The following is a 23,334-nucleotide window of genomic DNA, read 5'->3' on the forward strand; positions in this document are numbered from 1 at the left end:
GTTTCTGCCTTGGTCACATAGCACATGCGCAGTTTCTGCCTTCTTCAGCGGCGCCTTGGTCACATGGCACTTTGCACATGCGCAGTCTCTAGTTCATATGTCGCCTTTTTCGCTCATAATTATGACCTTACTAGATAATTCCGACTTTGTATCTTTTTTATTTCAGTGGCGGAAACTGTTTTTAAATTAAAGGAGAATGAGCTGATAAAAAAACTGCTAAATGATATCGGGATCATTATAGTTACATTACAGATACGCTGTATTTCCCGCCCATAGGAGGCGAAGCGCACACATACTACCCCGCCTGACGGTTCGAAGAAGAAAATGTACACGTGACATGTCACATGACGCGTGACGCCCCCTCTCCTGACTCTTCTGTAGCGCTTTTGTGTTGTGTTGTATTTTTTACTAGCTCTCAAATAAGGTTTAGGTTGCGCTTTAAAATAGTGGATGCCTTATGTTGGCGCTATGGGCATATTTATTCATTGAGACATCGTCCACAGCGTTGAATGCTCCTGGCTCGCTAGCTATAGCAAGCTAACAGCTGGTTAGCCGTGTGGAGAACAACATTGATGTAAGGACTGAACCAGGCGAAAAGGTGAGGAGGCACCTGTACTTTCCACTTTTATTTGACTTGTAAGGTGTTTGTGCTTGGCGTTTATTTGAAATATGTGTGGGCGGAGGCGAAAACACTGAGATGTCGTAGAAGTATCATGTCCATTATTTCGAAGCGCTTCAGATTGAAGTATTACTACCACCAAATATGGAGCAAAAAACGTGCCACCTGATCATATGATGGCTCACAATAACGACATTGATGTGGCACTACGCAGCATTATGGGTCATTCCTATTTGGTGTCATTTGGGTCTCCGTGACATTACATGCTATATTTGTATACTATTTCAATATGAAGAAACACATTTAAAATTGCAAGTCCGGGATTTGTACCGTGAACTTGGCAACATTTAAAGGGGAACTGCACTTTTTTTAAAATTTTGCCCATCATGCACAATCCTAATGTGAAACATGAACAGGTATTTATTTCCATTTTCTGTGCATTATAACGTGAGAAAACGAGTTAATACGAGCTAGCTAAAATCCACGTTATTGGTACACGGCTACTTTGACGCTAAGGCCGTCGCGGCTAAGAGCCACTCATGGTGGCTACGGAAACTGGCAGATGTTCACAAATAAACAACCGTGTATACAGGAAGTTCTTGTAAATAATAGCCATGTTAACCTACAGTCTTGTAGATTTCTGTGTTTTCTTATTTATTGCTTCATCACATGTGCTTGAACAATGTTCAAGCACAGGGCAACTCCACTGTTCATGCTACGGCAGCTGAAAAGGGACATTAAAGACACCGCCAATTCTTGCACACAACAGTAGGAATTTGTTATTGTTGTTTTTTGGGTTTATTGCTGACATCTAAAAAGTGATGCACCGGAGTTCAGAGTTCAAGTATAAGGCTGTATTTGTGCAGCGTGATTGTCTGTGATGAATAAAGAGACCCAGTGAGTTCAAACGTCCAGATTATACAATAGTCAGGAGACACACCAAAATGACACACTTTTGATTTCATACATTGAGTAAGTACAAAAACTTGTTCTATGTATTATTGTATTGACCGGAGTGTGCCCGGCGTCTGATGTTTGCAGCACCCGAAAAAAAAAGTTAGAACCTGAACAGATTTTTTCCATCTTGCCATACAGCTGACCCCCCTTTTCCTGGTGTAAAATAGTAACTACATACACACAGTCTCTATGTCTTGTTAAATTCAGCAATGTTGCCAGTCGTAATTTTGCGCTTTAGCATTTAAAGGGCTATGACTGTTTCCACTACCACAAAACAACCATATTTTTTTTCTGCTGCCTTCATCATATTGCTATGCTCATAGAACATCAACCTTGTGCGGCCAGGGGTTAAAAGTTTATTTTTGTGTTTTTAAATGCAGTGTCCACCACCATCATCTACCTGTCGTCAATGAAATGATGTATCAATCAGCCACGAAAGACTTCATTTCTCTGACCCTCAACGACCAAAACTGTCACATTTACAACAACGGCAAGCACCGCAAACAGTCCTGCTGGAGGGTGAGTAATCCACACAAGTGGTTAAGGTGCCGGTTTAATGTCTGCATGTGTACTAGCGCCCTATGATTTCTCGGAATTGGCCATAAAAAGCATGCAGGCGTCACAGCCAGGAGACCCAATTCCACCCTCGGCCATCTCTGTGTGGAGTTTGCATGTTCTCCCCGTGCATGCGTGGGTTTTCTGCGGGTACTCCGGTTTCCTCCCACATTCCAAAAACATGCTAGGTTAATTGTCGACCCCAAATTGTCCATAGGTATGAATAAGATAAGATAAGATATGCCTTTATTTGTCCCTCAGTGGGGAAGTACAGAATCAGTTAAGCATTACAAAATACACAATATAAAAAAATAAACAATATAAACAACCCAAGTATTAACAAAATCAACCCAAAGTTATATACAAATACAGTATGCAGATAATATGAAACGAGATGAAATATATGACCAGTCTATACACTATGAGATCTTGCTAGTGCGTTAATTAAGAGATTAAGATTAAGATTAAGATTAAGATATGCCTTTATTCGTCCCTCAGTGGGGAAATTTGTATTGCACAGCAGCAAGAGTACAGAATCAGTTAAGCAGTACAAAATACACAATATAGAAAAATAAACAATATAAACGACTCAAGTATTAACAAAAATCAACAGTTTTTCCCAGAGTTATATACAATACAGTATGTAGATAATATGAGACGAGATGATATATATGACCAGTCTATACACTGAGATCTTGCTAGTGAGTTAATATGAGGCATTATAGAAATACTTCACATAGAACTTAATATATTGCATTTAGAGCCTTAATATTGCACATGGAGGTTGATCAGATATTGCACAGTGAATGGGGGTCTGGAGTAACTATACTGAATGTAAAAAGCAAAGTATTACACAGATGTACATAGCAGTGTAGAAGTCTATTGGGAGCAGTGCTGGTTGTACAGCCTGACAGCTGCAGGAAGAAAAGACCTGCGATATCGCTCCTTCACACACTTGGGGTGAAGCAGTCTATCGCTGAAGGAGCTTTCAAGTGCTGTCAAGGTGTCCTGCAGGGGGTGGGAGTTGTTCTCCAACATGGATGATAGCTTAGCCAACATCCTCCTCTCTCCCACCACCTCCACTGGGTCAAGGGGGCAACCCAGTGCAGAGCTGGCCTTCCTGATGATCTTATCCAGTCTCTTCCTATCCGCAGCCGAGATGCTGCTGCCCCAGCAGACCACTCCCTGGAAAATGGCTGAAGCCACAACAGAGTCATAGAACGTCTTGAGGAGTGCCCCTTGCACTCCAAAAGACCTCAGTCTCCTGAGCAGATAGAGTCTGCTCATGCCCTTCCTGCAAAGTGCTTCTGTGTGATGAGTCCAGTCCAGTCTATTGTTGAGATGAACACCCAGGTACTTGTAAGATGTCACCATCTCAATGTCCATTCCCTGAATGTTTACTGGTGTTGGAGGAGAGTGGATGCGCCTGCGGAAATCCACCACCAGCTCTCTGGTTTTCCCCGTGTTGATCTGGAGGCAGTTCCGCTGGCACCAGTCCACGAAGTCCTGTGTCAGTCCTCTGTACTCCAAGTCGTCCCCATCTGTGATGAGGCCAACAATTGCAGAGTCGTCAGAGAACTTCTGCAGGTGGCAGGTTGGTGTGTTGTAGGAGAAGTCTGCTGTGTAGAGGGTGAAAAGGAACGGAGCCAGGACCGTTCCCTGCGGAGCCCCCGTACTGCAGATATGAGGTATTTTAGAAATACTTCACATAGAACTTAATATATTGCATTTAGAACCTTAATATTGCACGTGGAGGTTGATCAGATATTGCACAGTGAATGGGGTCTGAAGTAACTATACTGAATATAAAAACAAAGTATTACACAATGTGAGTGTGAATGGTTGTTTGTCTATATGTGCCCTGTGATTGGCTGGCGACCAGTCCATGGTGTACCCCGCCTCTCGCCCGAAGACAGCTGGGATAGGCTCCAGCACCCCCGTTAGAATAAGTGGTAGAGAATGAATGAATGAATGGCCAATAAAAAACAGAATCTAATGTTAAATTTACATAACATTGTCATTGTGAGGAGGAGGAACGTTTGTTTGAGGAAGCATTTTTGCTGCGGACCGCTCAATCATGGCAGAATCTCATCACAAACATCAAAAAGTACACACTCTTTGCTGTGTGAAGTGTGAAAAGAAAAAAATTAACAAAAGAATTTGGGAGAGAAAAAATCTTTCATAGGGCCCTAGTGTAATGTCGGTCAGTCTTCCAGAATTCATTCTGTGATCATTTATGACAGAGAACAATTTAAGATCTTTCCTCATGTTATTTTACATTTCTTCTTTGATGTGCAGTCTGCAAGTACATGCTGCTCGTTTATTTGTTTTTATTAAAACAAGAAACCTCAATCTAAGTTGGCACCCCTGTGGGTTGTGTCCCATTATCCTGTGGCTTGTGTTTGCCTCTCACATAGCAAATAGGACTTTGCCCTTACTTAAGTTCTGTCCAAATGCCAGGTTTAGGATGTGGTAGAAAAAGTACACCAAGGTGAGTCAGGGCATATATTTCACAATAATTTCAGATATCATCTGTAAAATTCCCATATTAATGAGATGGGATGTCCCAGTCATCCGAGTAACTTAGTAGTATCCTAGTAACTTACAGTACACTTGGTGTACTTTTTTAGTCCCTCGCCTGACTTATCCCTTTCAATAAGTAATTAATTGAACTACTAGTATAATACAATATCTTGAAAATGATGAATAGTTTAAACTCAATTTAAATGTGAATGGTAAACACTGAAGCCACATGGATGGAAGACGTTTCTGTAACTTTCAGCTATGTCATGAAGTCCTCGGCTGGGATTTGGTTTGAGTAGGAGCAGGAGGTTGATGAAGACTGACGAACAGACACGATGGTACTAGGATGGGGCAATAATTATTATATACCGATATAAATTCCTCCATTCATAAGAAACTGGTAATGGTTTTATTTCATTTGAACATGCATCAGATTACAATTGAGTGCATCCCATAATCAGTTCCCAGTTCCACATGTCCAAAAGGAGTAGGAAGAAGCAAAGCTTATTAAATCCTACCCCTCCATCTGGTACTTTTACAATCAGTAACTGTTACATTTGTTCACTTCCTGCTTTCCATAATACAGTTTAATTTTTTTTTCTTGTTTTTTTTAATAATGCACCTCGTACCAAAGTACGAGGTGATATGACCATCCAATGACATAATGTGTACCATAGTAAGTGTCAATATAGTGATATATATATATATATATAGCACATCATGACTGGTTCAAGACTCTTCATCCTTGTATTTAGCAAACATCAACTGCTTGTATTGTTTCTTGAATTGGCTCATCGTTGTGCATTGTTTGAGGTCCTTACTCAATCCATTCCATAGTTTGATTCCACATACTGAAATGCTATGGCTTTTTAACGTAGTCCTAGCATATAAGTGTTTCAAATGTACTTCTTCCCTGAGATCATATTTCTCCTCTCTTGTAGAGAAGTATTGGATGACATTTCTAGGTCATTTTAGCTAATTTTTAGGTAAAAATGGCTTATACTAGTGATAAACGGAAACACGCTGAGTTGATGACTGCACGCAGCGGCGTATGGTGTTGGCACATTGGCAACTAAAATATACTTGAGTGTGAATGGCTTAGTTTAGCATGCTATAGTGGTTAGGTGTTTAGTACGCGGGCTGGATGAGTTTATTTTCACTGTGTTGTGTTTTACCGCTTTAATGTAAGAAGCGTTTTACAATGACGGCGTTCAGGTTATGCGTGAAGAAAGACAAGAAACACGTTTATTCCTGCAACCAGCTCATCATTCTCTACACTCACTGCACACACTTCCGGCCTTCACCGTTAACCGTTTGTCCCATGTCATCTGGATAGGCAAATTAAGACATAAGACATGTCATATTTATACATATGCACTTGGAATTGCAGTGGTGATTATAGTTTGTTGAAGATCAGCAATGTGTGCAGAGGCTGAAATCCCATTAGAATAGTTAGCCATGGTACATCCATTTCTGAATCACTGGGCAAAATTGTCCATTGATGTATTGCATCAATAAATGTAAGGATTTTCGTATTTAATTCACAGACATTTTATTCACTATCCCATAAAGTGCACACTCTTTGTGGGTAAAAAATGTGGAGCAAAAGACCATAATATGCAAAGTTGAGTAAGGGCGACCAGTCCAGAGTAATCCATCTCTCGCCCAAAGACAGCTGGGATAGGCTCCAGCACCCCTCCCCTGTGACCCTCATGAGGATAATCGGTAGAAAATGAATGAATGAGTACGGAGAGTGTGTCATTGAAGCGTGAGACATGACACGTACCCAGTCAAAAATACACAACACCTAGTTTTGTAGACACTAAATGCGCTTACTGCATTGCAGTTTATGACCAATAAATCAAGAAAAGTGCTTCACAATTTGAGACAAGTGTATTTACGTATATAGGTTAAGATCTGTAGCTTTTTATACAGGACTCTGCTGAATTTAATGATATCGTGATACATCCCCAAAATATCATCATACAAGCTAAGGTCCATCATACAAGATAAGGTCCATATCGCCCAACCCTCAATGATCCCCACTCACTTCTAAAGGTGGCCAGGTTCATTGATGGCAAAGTTACTTTAAAGTAGATTCATTAATTCATTTTCTACCACTTTTCTTCACAAGGGTCGTGGGGGGTGCTGGAGCCTATCCCAGCTGTCTTTTGGGTGAGAGGCAGGGTACACCCTGGACTGGTCGCCAGCCAATCACAGGGCACATATAGACAAACAACCATTCACACTCACATTCATACCTATGGACAATTTGGAGTCGCCAATTAACCTAGCATGTTTTGGGGATGTGGGAGGAAACCGGAGTACCCGGAGAAAACCCACGCATGCACGGGGAGAACATGCAAACTCCACACAGTGATGGCCAAGGGTGGAATTGAACCCTGGTCTCCTAGCTGTGAGGTCTGCACGCTAACCACTCGTACACCGTGCAGCCCTTTACAGTAGATGTTGTAAATAAATAATTTCAATCATTTTCAATATGTTCCGCTTGTCCTCATTATGGTGGCGGGTATACAGGAGCCTAACCCAGTTGACGTCAGGAAGTCGGGTAAAAACTGGACTTTTCTAACCTTTGTCTTGAGCTGATTAAATCAACCAAGTCAACTACTTTGATTGGTACAGGGGATGAACCTACTACTACTAATAATAATAATAAAGACACCCCTTGGGAAAAGAAAGGTATGTTGTAAGCAGTGGCTTTCATCACAGGCAATGGCTCAATAGTTTCATGTTGTTGCAAAAGTGTTAATCAGAGCCAATAAGAGACAAGGTAGCCTTCCTGTGGGCTTTCCCTCCCGAGAGAAACATCTGCTTTTGCATTTTATTTGCAACCCGTGATAGTGGATGCAGGGGGAGGAGGATGGGAAGTCATTTTCCTTCTGCTAACCTCTGTTATGTGCCAACAGAAATGGAAGCAGCTGTCTCGGCTCCAGCGAAGCCTCATTCTCGTTCTTCTTGCTCTGCTGCTCATTTTGGGACTGCTGTCTTTTTCCAATGCATCCATGCAAAGAAGAGGTAAGTGTTGCCATGATGCCTTTTCCACATGATTGACAGTCGGTAATTTAAAAAATTTGCAGTGGCGGTGGAGCGATATCAGTGATACATGCTGATATAGTGATGCCTGCTGTGATATTTGCTGCCAATATACACGTTTTGTTATATTTTGTTACGTTTACTTTGTGTTACTCAAAAACTATGACATCACTGCACATTTTTCATTTCACATATCTAGGAAGTGTCTGTATGTTTTTAGAGTTTCCAAACAAGGAAGACTGGCTGGGGATGAGTGATGATGTTTTGAAGCCTGCATTTCCTGGTGTAAAGTCCATGTTTGGGCCAAATGAGGAGGACAAAGCACCAGCTCCGGTGGTGAGACCAAATCTTGGTTCAGATTCTGTTCCAGACCTGAAAGGACCCAACTACCCAGTATTTCAGAAGGTGAGACCACATTGTGTTCTAGAACTGAAAGAACCCAACTTCCTAGTACAAATACAAGAATACTTGTCTATTGTACAAAGAATGAAACATATTGCCATGGCTAATTACGGGACAATACGCAGAAGGAGCTCAAAGGAGCTCTCCATGACAATGAAGCTGCCAAAACATAAAAAAACCTATTGTAATTGGAATTGCACGGAATACAACAGTGGATGAATGCTAAATCATTTCCATGGTGAAGAGAAGCGCCTTCCCAACCACCATCCATTTGAACGCCTCCCCACCTCACCTGGCTCCTCAATGTGGAGGAGAAGTGCGTTTTAGAAGACGTTTTGCTGCTCATCCGAGCAGACTTAATCAGTTCATGAACAAAGATGAGGTGGGACATACAATGCAATAATGAAATAATGCAGTGACACCAAAAAACTAAGTTTAACAATGTAATGTTACTATTGGAATGAATACAAAACAATATAAGGCCAATGCACTGGAGGAAGTCAACTGTTGTGAACCAAACCCCGAAGAAGCCCCTAGCATTTCCTCCTCAGTTACATATTTTGCTTTGTATTATATCTCCTTCTTTCCTTCCATTGGGTGTTTTGTGTCGGCCCCCTTATGAAATAGTTAGTAACAACCGATTCTCCTCACAGAACTGGAGACATGTCCTTCAATTCAGCAATGTGTATATGTGATAGCGATAAAGTCTAAATGGGGGATACATCCTTCCACTAGATTTAGTGCTCCTTATAATAAACAACAGGATGCGAGATATAGTGTCATTTTCTGTAGCAAATAGAATGTACGTCCTTTGAGACATAACACACTACTCTACTCAGGGGGAAACATTTTCTCTTAACACAATACAGGATTTTTTTAAAGCAGATAAGTGGAACATTTGTTAATGGCTTCTGATCCCAACTCAATTCAGCGTAACCTTCCCGTTAAAAAGCATATCAGAAAGAAATGCTCACAACTAAATATTTGGAATAAGCATTTTACTTTGTAGGCTGCATGGTGGGGAGTGGTTAGCGCGCAGGCCTCACAGCTAGGAGACCCGAGTTCAATTCCACCCCCGGCCATCACTGTGTGGAGTTTGCATGTTCTGTGGTTTTTCCTCCCACGTTTAAAAAACATTAATTGGCAACTCCAAATTGTCCATAGATATGAATGTGAGTGTGAATGGTTGTTTGTCTATATGTGCCCTGTGATTGGCTGGCGACCAGTCCAGGGTGTACCCCGCCTCTCGCCCAAAGACTGCTGGGATAGGCTCCAGCACCCCGCAGCCCTCCTGAGGATAAGCGGTAGAAAATGAATGAATGAATGAATGAATAAAAATGATGTATGAACCTAATGCATTCTCTTTTACCTCAGTTGTTTGTTTAAGGTCTGGATTGATACAAATGTGGTCAATAAAACTGTTATCTATGTTGAATATATCTGCATAAAAAGATATTTCCAAACAAGAGGGGTCCACCAAGCCTTCAGAAGAATGGGAATATTTCAGACACGCTCATTGTGGCAAGACAAGAAGAAGACGAAGAGGGGGATGATGCGGAGAAACCAAAAAAGATGGTCAGGTATGTTGTTTGTTCCGTTTTTTCTACCATACATTGGAACATTTAGGAGAGTTGGATTCCTCATATGCATGTTTATTTGTCATTCAGCTGGCGAGGTGCAATGATTGAAGCCGATCAGGTCACTGAGCCCCCACCCTCTGCTAATGAGAAGGACCAAGCAGCACCCCCGGTACCAGATGTCCCAGGTAATACTTTCCCAGTCGTTGGTCAGTACTGAACATGACCTTGTTGAATGTTTCTATCAGTGCAGTCCCTGCAACACAGCCTGCCCAACAATACAAACATAGCGAGATTGAGCTTGATAAACAAAATGTGTAGAAAGAACCGAGAAGCGCATTGATGGGGATCGCTGTTGCGCTTACTGGGACCAACTTTGAGGAGATTCTTGGAATTCCTATTGCCAGTGATGGGACAGCTACTGCCCTTAGGCGGCCGGAAACGTATCAGATTGGTGACAAAATGGTTAGTCTCTCATTTGATATGACTGCGTCCAACAGTGGCATGAACAGTCCCTTGGAAGACCTCTTCTTGACTTGCATGCGAACATCACATTCACAAGGTAGTCCTGAAGAAGCCCTTCAAACGATTCAGAGATAAATGGAACTTCTTGGGTCAACTTCTTGACTTCTTGGGTCAATGACAAGAGCAGAGCACGGAGTGGCCCTAGCATTGTCCGACGAACGAGTATCTTGTGATGACAAGGCGGCCATGGTCAAGAAACGAAGCCATCCGACCTCAAAAGCATTCATGAGACTTGAAAAGAAGAAGAAGAAGAAGAAAGAAGAACTTTTCTCTCCTGGACCGTCTTTCCGAGTTGGTGACGAAGCAAACACGGGAGACCATTGGGGTCTTCTTTGCTGGTGGGATCCTCACAACCAAGAATGTCAAACATGTTCTGCGAGATCCACAAACTCGAGCCACCGTCCAAGGCCTGCAGGCCACCAATGATGCAGCAGAGAGAGGAGTGGCACTGATTACAGAATTAGTTCATCCTGAAATGGGTTCATTATGACCACAAGACTGTGTTGACAGCAAAGTACCATCCTGATGCTGGAGCCTCATCCACCAGTGATTTTATTTCCCTTATAAACCCCTGGAGTAAAACACGCTAAATATTCTCTCATTCTCAATAGTTTTAGGGTACATCCATAAATGTAGTGTATGTATACAATAAAAAATACTGTATAAACTTGCAACTTTCTGCATTGTATCTATAAGACACAGCAAGGTGATATGATGACACTTTTCTTATTCCAATTTCTAATTGCTTGTGGGTTTCTGTTTCAGTTGAAACTGTGGTGGATAGACTGGAAGCTGTGCGTGATGCCTTCAGACATGCATGGAAGGGCTACAAGGACTACGCCTGGGGTCATGATGAGCTTAAGCCCATCTCAAAGTCTTTTGGCGAATGGTTTGGACTGGGCTTGACCATCATTGATTCTTTGGACACCATGTGGATCATGGGTTTGAAAGAAGGTGCGTTATGTCTACTGTTCCTCAACTTCTCAAATTCAGTCCATGCACATATTTGACGATAGAAAAAGCTAACGCCACACAACTAAGCGGGCTCCCACCCATTTTATAAAATTACCAAATTTTCAGTCATGGGAAATGAGAAAAAGGGTGAAGTTTCCTGGAAACGTTTAAGTTAAGGCAGGCCTGTGTAAGATTACCCAAAATGTTTCCTTTTCAGTCGTATTGAGAGGTTCTGTTTATTTTGCAATTACCAAGCGACACAGAACGTTGCGTTAACTGTCGGTACAAAGGCTTTGCTTAACATCCTCACTGGAACTCCGACATTTGACTTAGAAACTACAGCTTTGGTTCCTTCATTCACATTCACATCTGCTTGCTAACTGATAGCACTCTGTAGACCCATTAATGACTTAGATCAGCCTCTCTCTCCGCTGATTAGTAGGCGGTGTCGCAGAGTGTAGTTACTGAGTTTGTGGTTTACCGAGTTGGCTGTCAGATGTAGTATAGCTTTGATTTCAGCAGAGCGGGAGCTTTGAGGTAATTAACTGGTAATCTTAACGGGCCACATTCCACTCTCGCCTTCGTTGTGGTGCCTCCCTAGCACACCACAGCATGAAAAAGAATGCTGGCGACCACAGACTGGTAAGGAGCGTCCTGCAGTCTCTTCAGGAAGTACATCTAGCTCTGAGCTTTTTTATACAGTTTTCCCGTGTTGACGACCAGTCCAGCTTGCTGTCCATCCGCCAATCCAAGATATTTGTAGTTCTGAACAACCTCCACCTCCTCTGCTCCTCGTAAAGTCGATGACCAACTCCTTAGTTTTGGTGGTGTTCTGTGGCAGGTTGTTGTCCCTCACCAGGCTCCAGTACTACTACTCATTGTCATCTCTAATACATCCCATAATGGCAGTGTTGTCTGCGAACTTCTGGATATGATACGGGTTGGAGTTGTAACAGAATTACGCAGTGTAAAGAGTGAAGAGGATGGGGGGACAGTACGGTCCCCTGTGGAGCACCAATGCTGCTGACCACAGTGTCAGACGTGATGTCCTTCAGCCTGGCAGGGGTCCACTTGCATTCTGAGGAGCTTTTCTTATAGTGCGAGGGGCATGATGGTATTGAAGGCAGTAGAAAAGTCCAGGAACATATTGTTTTGCGAGTGGGCTTGGTATAGCAGGTGGAGGGTGGCATCCTCCACACCGACCTCTGCCCGGTAGGCCAACTGTAGACCAGGGGTCTCAAACACGCGGCCCGCGGGCCAAATGTGGCCCGCAGGACACTAGTTTGAGGCCCCCGCCTTGATATGAAAGTTTAATGTTAGTGCGGCCGGTGCAAGTTTGATATGGATGCTGTATGGTATCATGTACCCAGAAAAAATTATTACGTTTAATTAATGTTCATGTTGAAGATTAAGTAACTGTTAATAGTTATCCTCCCTATCCGTGTGGAAGTGGTAAGTTGGCTATTTAAGTTTAAAGGAAATAACTTGAAGGCTACCGTTTAGGTCGCTAGCTCTCTAGTTTGCGAGTTAGCATGTGTCTCAAGACCCTGCAGTTGCGCAATATGATGTCAATAAAAAGAGTATAAATGTGACTATAGTCGTGTTTTGTCATGTCTACAGGGCTCTAATAATGCTCTAATAATTTGTTCATTTTAATCTGAAAAAAATAATTTGTCTACCCACCAACTATATGTGGTTTCTTAAGTTTTTATTATTTGCCGTTTTATTATTATTATTATTTATTTGTTTATTACTGATTGATTGATTTTCTTTATTCTTGATTTGTTTATTTATTTTTCATCTTATTTTGTGTAGAAAAATAAAAATTAAGATATTTGAGAACAGTGGAATGTTTTATCAGAGCTTTTCGTGTAGAAAATTGGAACCAAAGCGAAGTTTTTAATTTTTTTTTGTTTTTAATAAATGGTTTTTTTTTTTTTTTTTTTTTTTTTAAAAACCTGATGCGGCCCAGTCTCACCCAGACCCGAGCTCCAGTGGCCCCCAAGTAAATTGAGTTTGAGACCCCTGCTGTAGATAGTTCTTGGCTTGCTGTACCTGAGGCCTGAAGAGGTCTAGGAATGACACTCGTCAGTAAAAAAGAAAAAAAAGAAAAGAAAGCTCACTCAACTCAATCATAAATACCAGGAAATGCAATTGATAGTCCACTGCGGCTTAATGATTTTCCCCCCTCTTCATGATGCATACTGATGCCAGTGATAACTCAGAGCAATTTGTAGTCCGGAAAATATGGTAAATACTGCACCACATCCTTTAATTGTATTTTTTGTTACAAACTAAATGTCATTTACAACAGGGTTTAATAATGTCAAGTGCATCTGTACGGCCGTAATCTTTAACTATCCACTCTTGATTGTGTTTATTGCCACAGAATTTGCAGAGGCAAAGCAATGGGTAGAGAAGGAGCTCTCCTTCAACCAAAATGTGGACGTGAATCTCTTTGAGACAACCATACGCGTCCTCGGGGGGCTGCTGAGCACATACCACCTATCTGGAGACCAGCTGTTCCTCAAAAAAGCCGTGAGTCGTCACACAACCAGCTTCTCATTCCTCTTTGAAAACAAATGAGCAATACATTTGGGTTAAAGGGTGACTTGTGATGCTGATGTTGTGGAAGTCAGCTTTCAATCAAGTCATTCAGTTTGATGTCGACGCTTACAGAAAGATCTCGGGTCCAGGTTGATGCCTGCCTTCAAAACACCCTCAAAGATCCCGTTCTCTGACGTCAACATTGGGAAAGGAACAGCGCACCCGCCTAGATGGACATCGGACAGCTCCATGGCTGAGGTCACAAGCATTCAGCTGGAATTTAGAGAGCTGAGCCGCCTCACACAGGACCCGGTATACAAGGTTAGCAATTCGGATACAAGGCGGGGGTCAAATGGGGTCACCAGAAAATATAATAGTAATACAGGCAACCCACTTCCTGTCCAGTGAACCAGTGATTCCCAACCATGTTATCCTGGTGGCACATGAGCAAATACATGGAAACATTACATTTCCAAGATTATTATTATTATTATTATTATTATTACACCAAGGTATACCACACAAAACTGTATCATGCCAGGCTAACTTGACTGTAATGCCGGATTGAAATGCAGATCAAGGCGCATTTATCTCAGGTCATCCATGACACCTTGTTTCTTCTATTTAACTCTTCCAGGAGGTCGTAGATGAGGTGATGAAGAAGGTCCACAAGCTGCCTGGCAAACACGATGGTCTGATACCCATGTTCATCAACACCAACAGCGGCCAGTTCTCCCACAGAGGCATCTACACACTTGGCGCTAGGGCGGACAGCTACTATGAATACTTGCTCAAACAATGGATCCAGGGAGGCAAGACGGAAGATGAGTACGTAAAACATTTCGGTGACTAAGCCATAGATATTATTGACTTTCATATTCATTCATTCATTCATTATCTACCGCTTATCCTCACAAGGGTCGCGGGGGTGCTGGAGCCTATCCCAGCTATCTTTAGGTGAGAGGCGGGGTACACCCTGGACTGGTGGCCAGCCAATCACAGGGCACATATAGACAAACAACCATTCACACTCACATTCATACCTATGGACAATTTGGAGTCGCCAATTAATGTTTTTGAAATGTGGGATGAAAAACCACAGAACATGCAAACTCCACACAGCGATGGCCGGGGGTGGAATTGAACTCGGGTCTCCTAGGTGTGAGGCCTGCGGGCTAACCACTCCCCACCATGCAGCCTACAAAGTAGGAGCCTATCCCAGCTGTCTTTAGGTGAGAGGCGGGGTACACCCTGGACTGGTCGCCAGCCAATCACAGGGCACATATAGACAAACAACCATTCACACTCACATTCATACCTATGGACAAACTCCACACAGAGATGGCCGAGGGTGGAATTGAACTTGGGTCTTGAACTTAAGCACTTGTCCGCCGTGCAGCTGCAGTCGTACAAAAATAAAGTCACACTATTAAAAAAGAGTTGCAATTTAGTAGTATAAAGTAATAGAGAAGTAATATTCGTAATATTATGAGATATGACGGAGTATTACTGCCACTTTGATTGTACACATTGAAGATTAAAATTTGTATAATAAAATACTTTAACTGTACTTTACTTTAAAATACAATTTGGAGTCACCAATTAACCTAGCATGTTTTTGGAATGTGGGAGGAAACCGGAGTACCCGGAGAAAACCCACGCATGCACGGGGAGAACATGCAAACTCCACACAGAGATGGCCGAGGGTGGAATTGAACTGGGGTCTCCCAGCTGTGAGGCCTGCGTGCTAACCACGCCCTGAAGTTAATTATTTTTATTTATATTATTTCTTATGGGAAAAATGTACTGGGTTAGAGTATGTTTCAGTTAGAGTCTGACCTTAATGACGTTAACCAAGGTTCCACTGTATGACATAACATAACAAATATAAAGATATATAGGATACACACTTGAACTCGGGTCTCCTAGCTGTGAGGCCTGTGTGCTAACCACTCGTGCAGCCTTTTACTGGCCAATAAAAAAAATGCATCTCAGTTTTGTGATATAGGTGATATAGGTTTTATTCATGAGGTTAATATTTAAGGCAGCGTTGGAAAAACAATGGTCATGTCAATGTGAATACGTGTGTGTTTGGATTCTTCCAGGTTGTTGGAGGACTACATTGAAGCAATCGATGGAGTTAAAAAACACCTTGTGAGACAGACGGGTGGCCACAAATTAACGTTTGTTGGAGAGCTCTCCCATAACCGCTTCAGTCCCAAAATGGTACAAACACTTACTGAAATGACATACAGTATCAATTTGATGTTAACTAGCAAACAATGACTACTTGGTAAAGCTATGTTGTTTTTGTCCAATACTGTTTTTCAGGACCACTTGGTGTGCTTTCTGCCAGGAACCTTGGCCCTAGGAGTCCACAATGATCTTCCAGGGGATCACATGGATTTAGCGGTAGCATTGATGGAGACTTGTCACCAGATGTACAAACAAATGGAGACAGGGCTCAGCCCAGAGATTGCACACTTCAACCTCCATGCCACCGATGGACATGATATTATTGTCAAGGTGAGGCATACCGCACGTTTTCAATTTCACATCCAAGTAGCGGCCCATTCGGGTGCTTTTTAAAATCCGTTTCAGCAACTTTTGTGACATGTAGTTGTTTTTCCTCTCTCAGCCTGCAGACACGCATAACCTGCTGAGACCAGAAACGGTGGAAAGTCTGTTCTACATGTACAGGTTCACAAAAGACCCCAAGTACAGGGACTGGGGATGGGAAATTCTGCAGAGTTTCAACAAATATACCAAGGTAATATGCATGACCATGTTTTTTCATTATGCAGTATATTCATTATTATTATGTTTTAATGACTATTTGACTCAATTCACGATTTGTGGTTACCGATATGATTCAAGGATATTGACCCTTTTTTGGGACGGGCGTTTTCGACAAGCTTTTTGATTGATAGTCATGAGAATTAACAATCAATTATCGATTTAATCATTAAGAAATGTCTGATCGGAAAAAAATGATTAAAAATACCACAGAAAATATTTCAAGAAGAACCTTTAATCCAACAATCCTCTTGCAGAATTTAGGCCTCAGTTTAAATGTGCAACTGTTAAATAATACACCGCAAGTCGTCGGGCTGAAACTCCTCACAAAATAAAAGCCTGTGACAGTATTATTTTCTCAAACAAAATACAATTCCGCCTCTTTTAGACAGAATAAAAAATCATAATAAATAATAATGGGTGGCACGGCGATCGAGGACCACAGCTTGGAGGACCAGGGTTCAATTCCACCCTTGGCCATCTCTGTGTGGAGTTTGCATGTTCTCCCCATGCATGTGTGGGTTTTCTCCGGGTACTCCGGTTTCCTCCCACATTCCAAAAACATGCTAGGTTAATTGGCCACTCCAAATTGTCCATAGGTATGAATGTGAGTGTGAATGGTTGTTTGTCTATATGTGCCCTGTGATTGGCTGGCGACCAGTCCAGGGTGTACCCTGCCTCTCGCCCGAAGACAGCTGGGATAGGCTCCAGCACCCCCCGCGACCCTCGTGAGGAAAAAGCGGTAGAAAATGAATGAATGAATGAATAAATAATAATGGGTGGCACGGCGATCGAGGACCACAGCTTGGAGGACCAGGGTTCAATTCCACCCTTGGCCATCTCTGTGTGGAGTTTGCATGTTCTCCCCATGCATGTGTGGGTTTTCTCCGGGTACTCCGGTTTCCTCCCACATTCCAAAAACATGCTAGGTTAATTGGCGACTCCATATTGTCCATAGTTATGAATGTGAGTGTGAATGGTTGTTTGTCTATATATGCCCTGTGATTGGCTGGCGACCAGTCCAGGGTGTACCCTGCCACTCGCCCAAAAGACAGCTGGGATAGGCTCCAGCACCCCCCACGACCCTTGTGAAGAAAAAGCGGTAGAAAATGAATGAATGAATGAATTTCAGTATCTTCAATTCCACCCTCGGCCATCTCTGTGTGGAGTTTGCATGTTCTCCCCGTGCATGTGTGGTTTTTTTCCGGGTACTCCGGTTTCTTCCCTCATTCCAAAAACATGCTACGTTAATTGGCGACTCCAAATCGTCCATTGGTAGCATCATTCATGAGTTCTAGAAGGTAGAAACATTTTTTGCATCAGAAATGAATGAATGAATGAATAAATAATAATCATTGCGATTTACAATTTAAATGTGCAACTGTTGCCAATAAGCAATTCCCTAAAACAAAATAAATAGGCTACATTTTGCCTCTTTTAATCACAAAAATAAAACATCATTCATTCATTTTCTACCGCTTCATTATTATTTATGAACTAATAGTCATTTCATCAAAGAACAAAGTAGACTCGTAGCTGACCTTTTTTTTAATTTTTTTTGCCAAAAGGCACGACTGAGAGAGTGAGATCCCACATAACAATGACGCATTATGAAGCATGTTAGCATGTTAACATGCTCGAGGGTGAGGCGTGAACGAAGCCAAGTGACTGTCAGTCCAGCAGCTGAAAAGCCCCTCTCTAATGGGACCTAAGTCGCGGGGATGCAGAGATACTGTCTGGCTAACTCGGCCAGCCTGGGGAACCTTGTGTCGTTCACCTTCCACCAATCTGTCGGATTGCAATCCATGGGTGGGGGTGTGATGGTGGGATATTTTACTACCACCACATGGTGAAATTCATTACATTGCTTTCTCGTCACACACTACATGAACTCTATTTAACCATTTTTCGAAAAATTGAAAAAAAAACATTACATGATCGACAAAATTCTTAATGATCAATTATGGATCATGAATTAATCGTGCCCATCCCTAGTTCATTTAGAACAATACAATCAGAAACTGAAGGTAATTATGAATAAAATACTTCATGAATGCTACTTCAGGTGCTGCATGGTTTTGTGATCGCTCTGTAGTCCGTTTGATACGTGGTGATGGTGAGGTTCTACTTCCTGTCCTTTCGCTTGCGTGTTGTAAAAATTCGCCGATTACAAGCCGAGAATCAGCAATTAAAGTTTAAGTTGCAAATGGCAAAGGAGAGAGAAGAGGAGCAGCAGAGGAAGTGGCAGGAGCACCAGAATATTTGGGGTGGGTTGGGGGTACAGTCATGGAAAAAAAATGATTGGACCAGCCTTCATTCTTCCGTATCTAATTATTCATCAATGACAACACAACTCAACACAAAATGCAGTTTTTAAATGAAATGTTATTATTAATGGAGACCAAGAAAACTAATCCAAATCTACACGGCCGTGTGTTGAAAAATAAATGCCTGGTTAGGCCACCCTTAGCAGCAACAACTGCAATCAAGCGTTTGTGATAACTTGCAATGAGTCTCTTCCAGTGCTGTGGAGGATTGTTGTCATTCAGCCACATTGGAGGCTTTTCCAGCATGAAGCCTTTTTAAGGTCATGCCACAGCATCTCAATAGGATTCAGGTCAGGACTTTGACTCGGCCACTCCAAAGTCTTCATTTGGTTTTTCCTTCAGTCATTCAGAGGTGGACTTGCTGGTGTGTTTTGGATCATTGTCCTGCTGGAGAACATAAGTTCATTCAGCTTGAGGTTACCAACAGATGGTCCGTACATTCTCCTTCATGATTTTTTGGTAGACAGCAGAATTCATGGTTTGCAGTTCCTGAAGCAGCAAACAGCCCCAGTCCATCACACTACCACCACCATATTTTACTGTTTGTACGATGTTCATTCATTCATTCATTCATTCATTCATTTTCTACCGCTTTTCCTCACACAGGGGGCTGGAGCCTATGGGGCGTGAGGCGGGGTACACCCTGGACTGGTCGCCAGCCAATCACAGGGCACATATAGACAAACAACCATTCACACTCACATTCATACCTATGGACAATTTGGAGTGGCCAATTAACCTAGCATGTTTTTGGAATGTGGGAGGAAACCGGAGTACCCGGAGAAAACCCACGCATGCCCGGGAAGAACATGCAAACTCCACACAGAGATAATAGTGGAATTGAACCCTGGTCTCCTAGCTGTGAGGTCTGCACGCTAACCACTAGACCGCCGTTCGTACGATGTTCTTTTTCTCAAATGCAGTGTTACAGTGAACGAACTAAAGACTAACTAAGACTAAAGACAAGAACAAGATTATGGCAAAAGTGTTGTTTGAGCAAGTGTATATATGGTGTAGGTAGCATGCACATTCATATTCATATATTCAAAATAAATGTGTACAATAAAAATATGTTGTGCAATGTGGTACTGATATTGGATATTTCTAAAATTAGAAAGGCAAATTAAACATAAGAAACCTGATAAAGCTCTGTCTGAAAGTAAATACATAATATTTATAAATATAAATATACATATACAGTATATATGTTACGCGCTAACGATGGATCTGCGCCATCCATCGATAGCGCTGCGCCCGAGATGGATCCATCGATTTGTGCGCTCACGATTGATGGTATATTACTGCGCTAGGGATGGATGTATGTAGTTTGTTTAGATGCTAACAGATTAAACATTGTGTATGATGTGACCTTGTATCTCCCTTTTTAAAATAAAATTGATAATCTAATAAATAAAAGCAAAACATTTCCCGAACCCTAAAGAAAGTATTCTATTATTAGCTTTCGAAGGCAATATATATTTTTAGAGACACTAAAACGAACAAATACAAATCAACAAATATCTATTTCACAAACCAACACAAACTCATGTATTTATGAGATACTTTTATTTCAACGTTCCTTTTGTTGTCAAATCAAAGCTTCGTCCGGCGTCAGCGTAGTGTCAAAGCATCGGTCTCCAGCGCAAGGCAGTTATATCCATCGCGAGCGCAGAAATCGATCGATTTGTGCACTAACGATGGATCCCTCGATCGATCGCGCAGATCCATTGTTAGCACGTAACATTTACAGATAATCTATCGCAGCTATGTCATGTTTGTGGTAACGGGTTATGTGCCGTTTTCACAACGGAAAGCCGCTTTGCTACCAGTCCTGATGTACTAACCTCGGTTAGCGTCCACCCCAGTTAGCGTGTTTTGGTTAATGGATGGTGACTAATACTCGGATTATTGGTGTAATACCTGCTCATATATTGTTTAAATCAGAAGATTCCATACACCGATTATGGGAATGATAGTCATAACAATTTTGGGCCTGATTAAGGCGTCTGAACCATACTTTTCCAACGTACTTGTCAAACATGTTCATATAAAGCACACAGAACAATGAACAACTTTGTCCTTTTCTTTTGCGCTGTACACGTGATGAGGCGTTCAAGTGCAGTAACTCTTGGATGTTAGGCCTTCAGGCACCAATGTGGCTCGGGCGTCTAGTCCGGATGCCTCACTGGTGAGGTTTTCCTGGGGCGACCCTAGGACACCTAGGTTACGTCTCACAAGCCGGTCTGGGAATGCCCCAGTCTGATATCCTGATCGTAATAATCCATGCCTACGACCTTTTGTGTGCAGGTCTCAGACGGAGGCTACACGTCTATCAACAATGTCCGTGACCGTGAGAACCCAGAGCCCAGGGACAAGATGGAAAGTTTCTTTCTGGGTGAGACACTGAAGTACTTTTACCTGCTCTTCTCTGACGAAAAGGACCTTCTCAGTCTGGATAAATATGTGTTCAACACTGAGGCCCACCCCCTCCCCATATGGCCCCCGCCACCCAAGTGACCGCACCATACAGGAAGTGTGCAAAGTGATCCTTTTTAAAGCTGAAGACGTTCCTCAGTCAGATGTGTTTCTGAGAAACCGTCCCTACTGGACTGCGGTCTGCAGGTCTGTGCTGGCCTTCCTGGACTTTGGTGGATTTTGCACGTGGAGGAATTCATTTGAGATTGTTTTTTTTTAAATAAATAAAAGGTCTGAGCTGGTCTCTGCTATAAATAGTTTTGTAAATAGGACTGGGGGCGTTAGGGCTAAAGTATCGGTCACCTTAGTGACACCGATACCAATGGTGTGAAAGAATAGGATGTTTCATTGGGAGTCTTGGTGTCAATAAAGCTATGTGAAGGCCAATATGTGGGGGGGGGCAATAATGTTGCTTCATCCATTTTTAAGTCCATCCCCTTATGAACACATGAAACGTCCAGATTTTTTGTAGGTTCATGTTGAGATGACCAGAATATCAACATTAAATCCTGGAAAATGAAATAAAGCTTTTAAATTAATTTGTATTTGAGTGAAATATGTATTTGATCCCCAAGCAGACTGGTGGAGAATCCTTGTTGGCAAACACGAAGGTCAGATGTTTTTTGTAGCATAAAGAACATACCAGGGCAGCTGACGTTATTCGATTTTTTTCAAGTCGTATTGTTGAATTTTATTTTCAGAAATGACAAAAAAAACAACCCTATTGGCCCACTTTTTGGACACCCCTGTTCTACAGCCTGTTTTCCCATCCTTTTAACCCTCCTCTTGTGTTAGGGTCGGCACCGACCCGTTTTACATTTTAATGCATAAAAAGAATCACATAACATTTTGTTCATTGCATCAAGGCTTTTTGACTTTGTCAGGAAACTCTATTTCAACAAAATTACACCAAAAAAATAATTTTTACTACATTTTAAAATGGTCTGGTTGAAATTATGACCGCTGTATTGTTAGGGTCGGTTTCGACCCGGTTATAATAATATGATCATGGAAAGAATGGCAAGAAGTACAGTGAACCAAGATCTGGACCTGTTCTGCTTTTTCATTTCACTTTATACTAAAGTTCTGTTGCTGAAAACTATAACTTTTTCTACCTTTTCTTGACATTAATATATATGGGTTAAAATTCACCCGAACACCATAGATCAGGGGTCTCAAACTGAATTTACTTGGGGGCCACTGGAGCTCGGGTCTGGGTGAGACTGGGCCATCAGGTTTTCCAAAAAAAACCCAAAACGCATTTATTAAAAACCCCAAAAAATGTAAAAACTTCGCTTTGGTTCCAATTTTCTACAAGAAAAGCTCTGATTAAACATTCCACTGTTCTCAAATATCTTACTTTTTATTTTTCTACACAAAATAAGATGAAAAATAAATAAACAAATCAAGAATAAAGAAAATCAATCAGTAATGAATAAATAAATATAATAATAATAACTAGAAAATTCCCGCGGAAATTTTGATGGACTGGCCACCTGTGCTGTGAACCTCGGGCCCGGTGGGCCAACGGCTATCGCGGTAGCACCTAGCAAGAAAGCCTCAAGTACGGAAAAAGTTGATGCAGTCCCATAGTGTCCCCACATCATGCCAAGTGTGTAATTGCCTTTAAACTTGAGTAAATTAGCTTAAGTGCTAACATGCTAACAATCATTATGCTAGCACCTAGCAAGAGAGCCTCAAGTTTAGAAAGTGCCAAGGTTGTCCTATAACCTCCCTACATCATGCCATGTGTGTATTTGCCTTTAAACGTGAGTAAATTAGCTTAAATGCTAACATGCTAACAGTTATCATGCTAGCACCTAGGAAGAGAGCCTCAACTATAGAAAGTGCCAATGTTGTCCTATAACCTCCCTACATCATGCCATGTGTGTATTTGCCTTTAGACATGAGTAAATTAGCTTAAATGCTAACATGCTAGCACCTAGCAAGACAGCCTTAAGTTTAGAAACTGCCAAGGATGTCCTATGACGTCCCTGCATCATGCATGTGTGTATTTGCCTTT

At 41.9% G+C, this 23,334-nt stretch overlaps 1 protein-coding gene and 1 long non-coding RNA gene across 3 annotated transcripts in view; one reads left to right on the forward strand and one right to left on the reverse strand.

Annotated features, from left to right (window-relative positions):
- The first annotated feature begins 319 nt into the window (after positions 1-319).
- Positions 320-21,553, forward strand: man1b1a (mannosidase, alpha, class 1B, member 1a). 2 transcript variants are annotated; one of them, XM_058052342.1, is made up of 14 exons: positions 320-598; positions 1,957-2,095; positions 7,582-7,690; positions 7,929-8,113; positions 9,563-9,690; positions 9,778-9,875; positions 10,978-11,166; positions 13,556-13,704; positions 13,846-14,034; positions 14,351-14,541; positions 15,819-15,939; positions 16,045-16,239; positions 16,352-16,483; positions 21,144-21,553. In XM_058052342.1, the coding sequence occupies exons 2-14, from the start codon at positions 1,991-1,993 to the stop codon at positions 21,351-21,353; spliced, it is 2,001 nt and encodes a 666-aa protein (XP_057908325.1). In that variant the 5' UTR covers positions 320-598; positions 1,957-1,990; the 3' UTR covers positions 21,354-21,553. The 2 variants fall into 2 exon arrangements, with proteins under 2 accessions (XP_057908325.1, XP_057908316.1); XM_058052333.1 differs by lacking the exon at positions 320-598 and adding an exon at positions 3,286-3,725 and having other exon boundaries at positions 1,979-2,095.
- The window catches only part of LOC131104816 (uncharacterized), a 38,789-nt gene continuing 33,409 nt past the window's right edge, over positions 17,955-23,334 (reverse strand). The window contains exon 3 of the long non-coding RNA XR_009119829.1: positions 17,955-19,220. This is a non-coding gene — a long non-coding RNA (uncharacterized LOC131104816). The remainder of the gene's footprint in view (positions 19,221-23,334) is intronic.

This window comes from Doryrhamphus excisus, chromosome 2, assembly GCF_030265055.1.
Source record: "Doryrhamphus excisus isolate RoL2022-K1 chromosome 2, RoL_Dexc_1.0, whole genome shotgun sequence".
NCBI lineage: Eukaryota > Metazoa > Chordata > Actinopteri > Syngnathiformes > Syngnathidae > Doryrhamphus > Doryrhamphus excisus.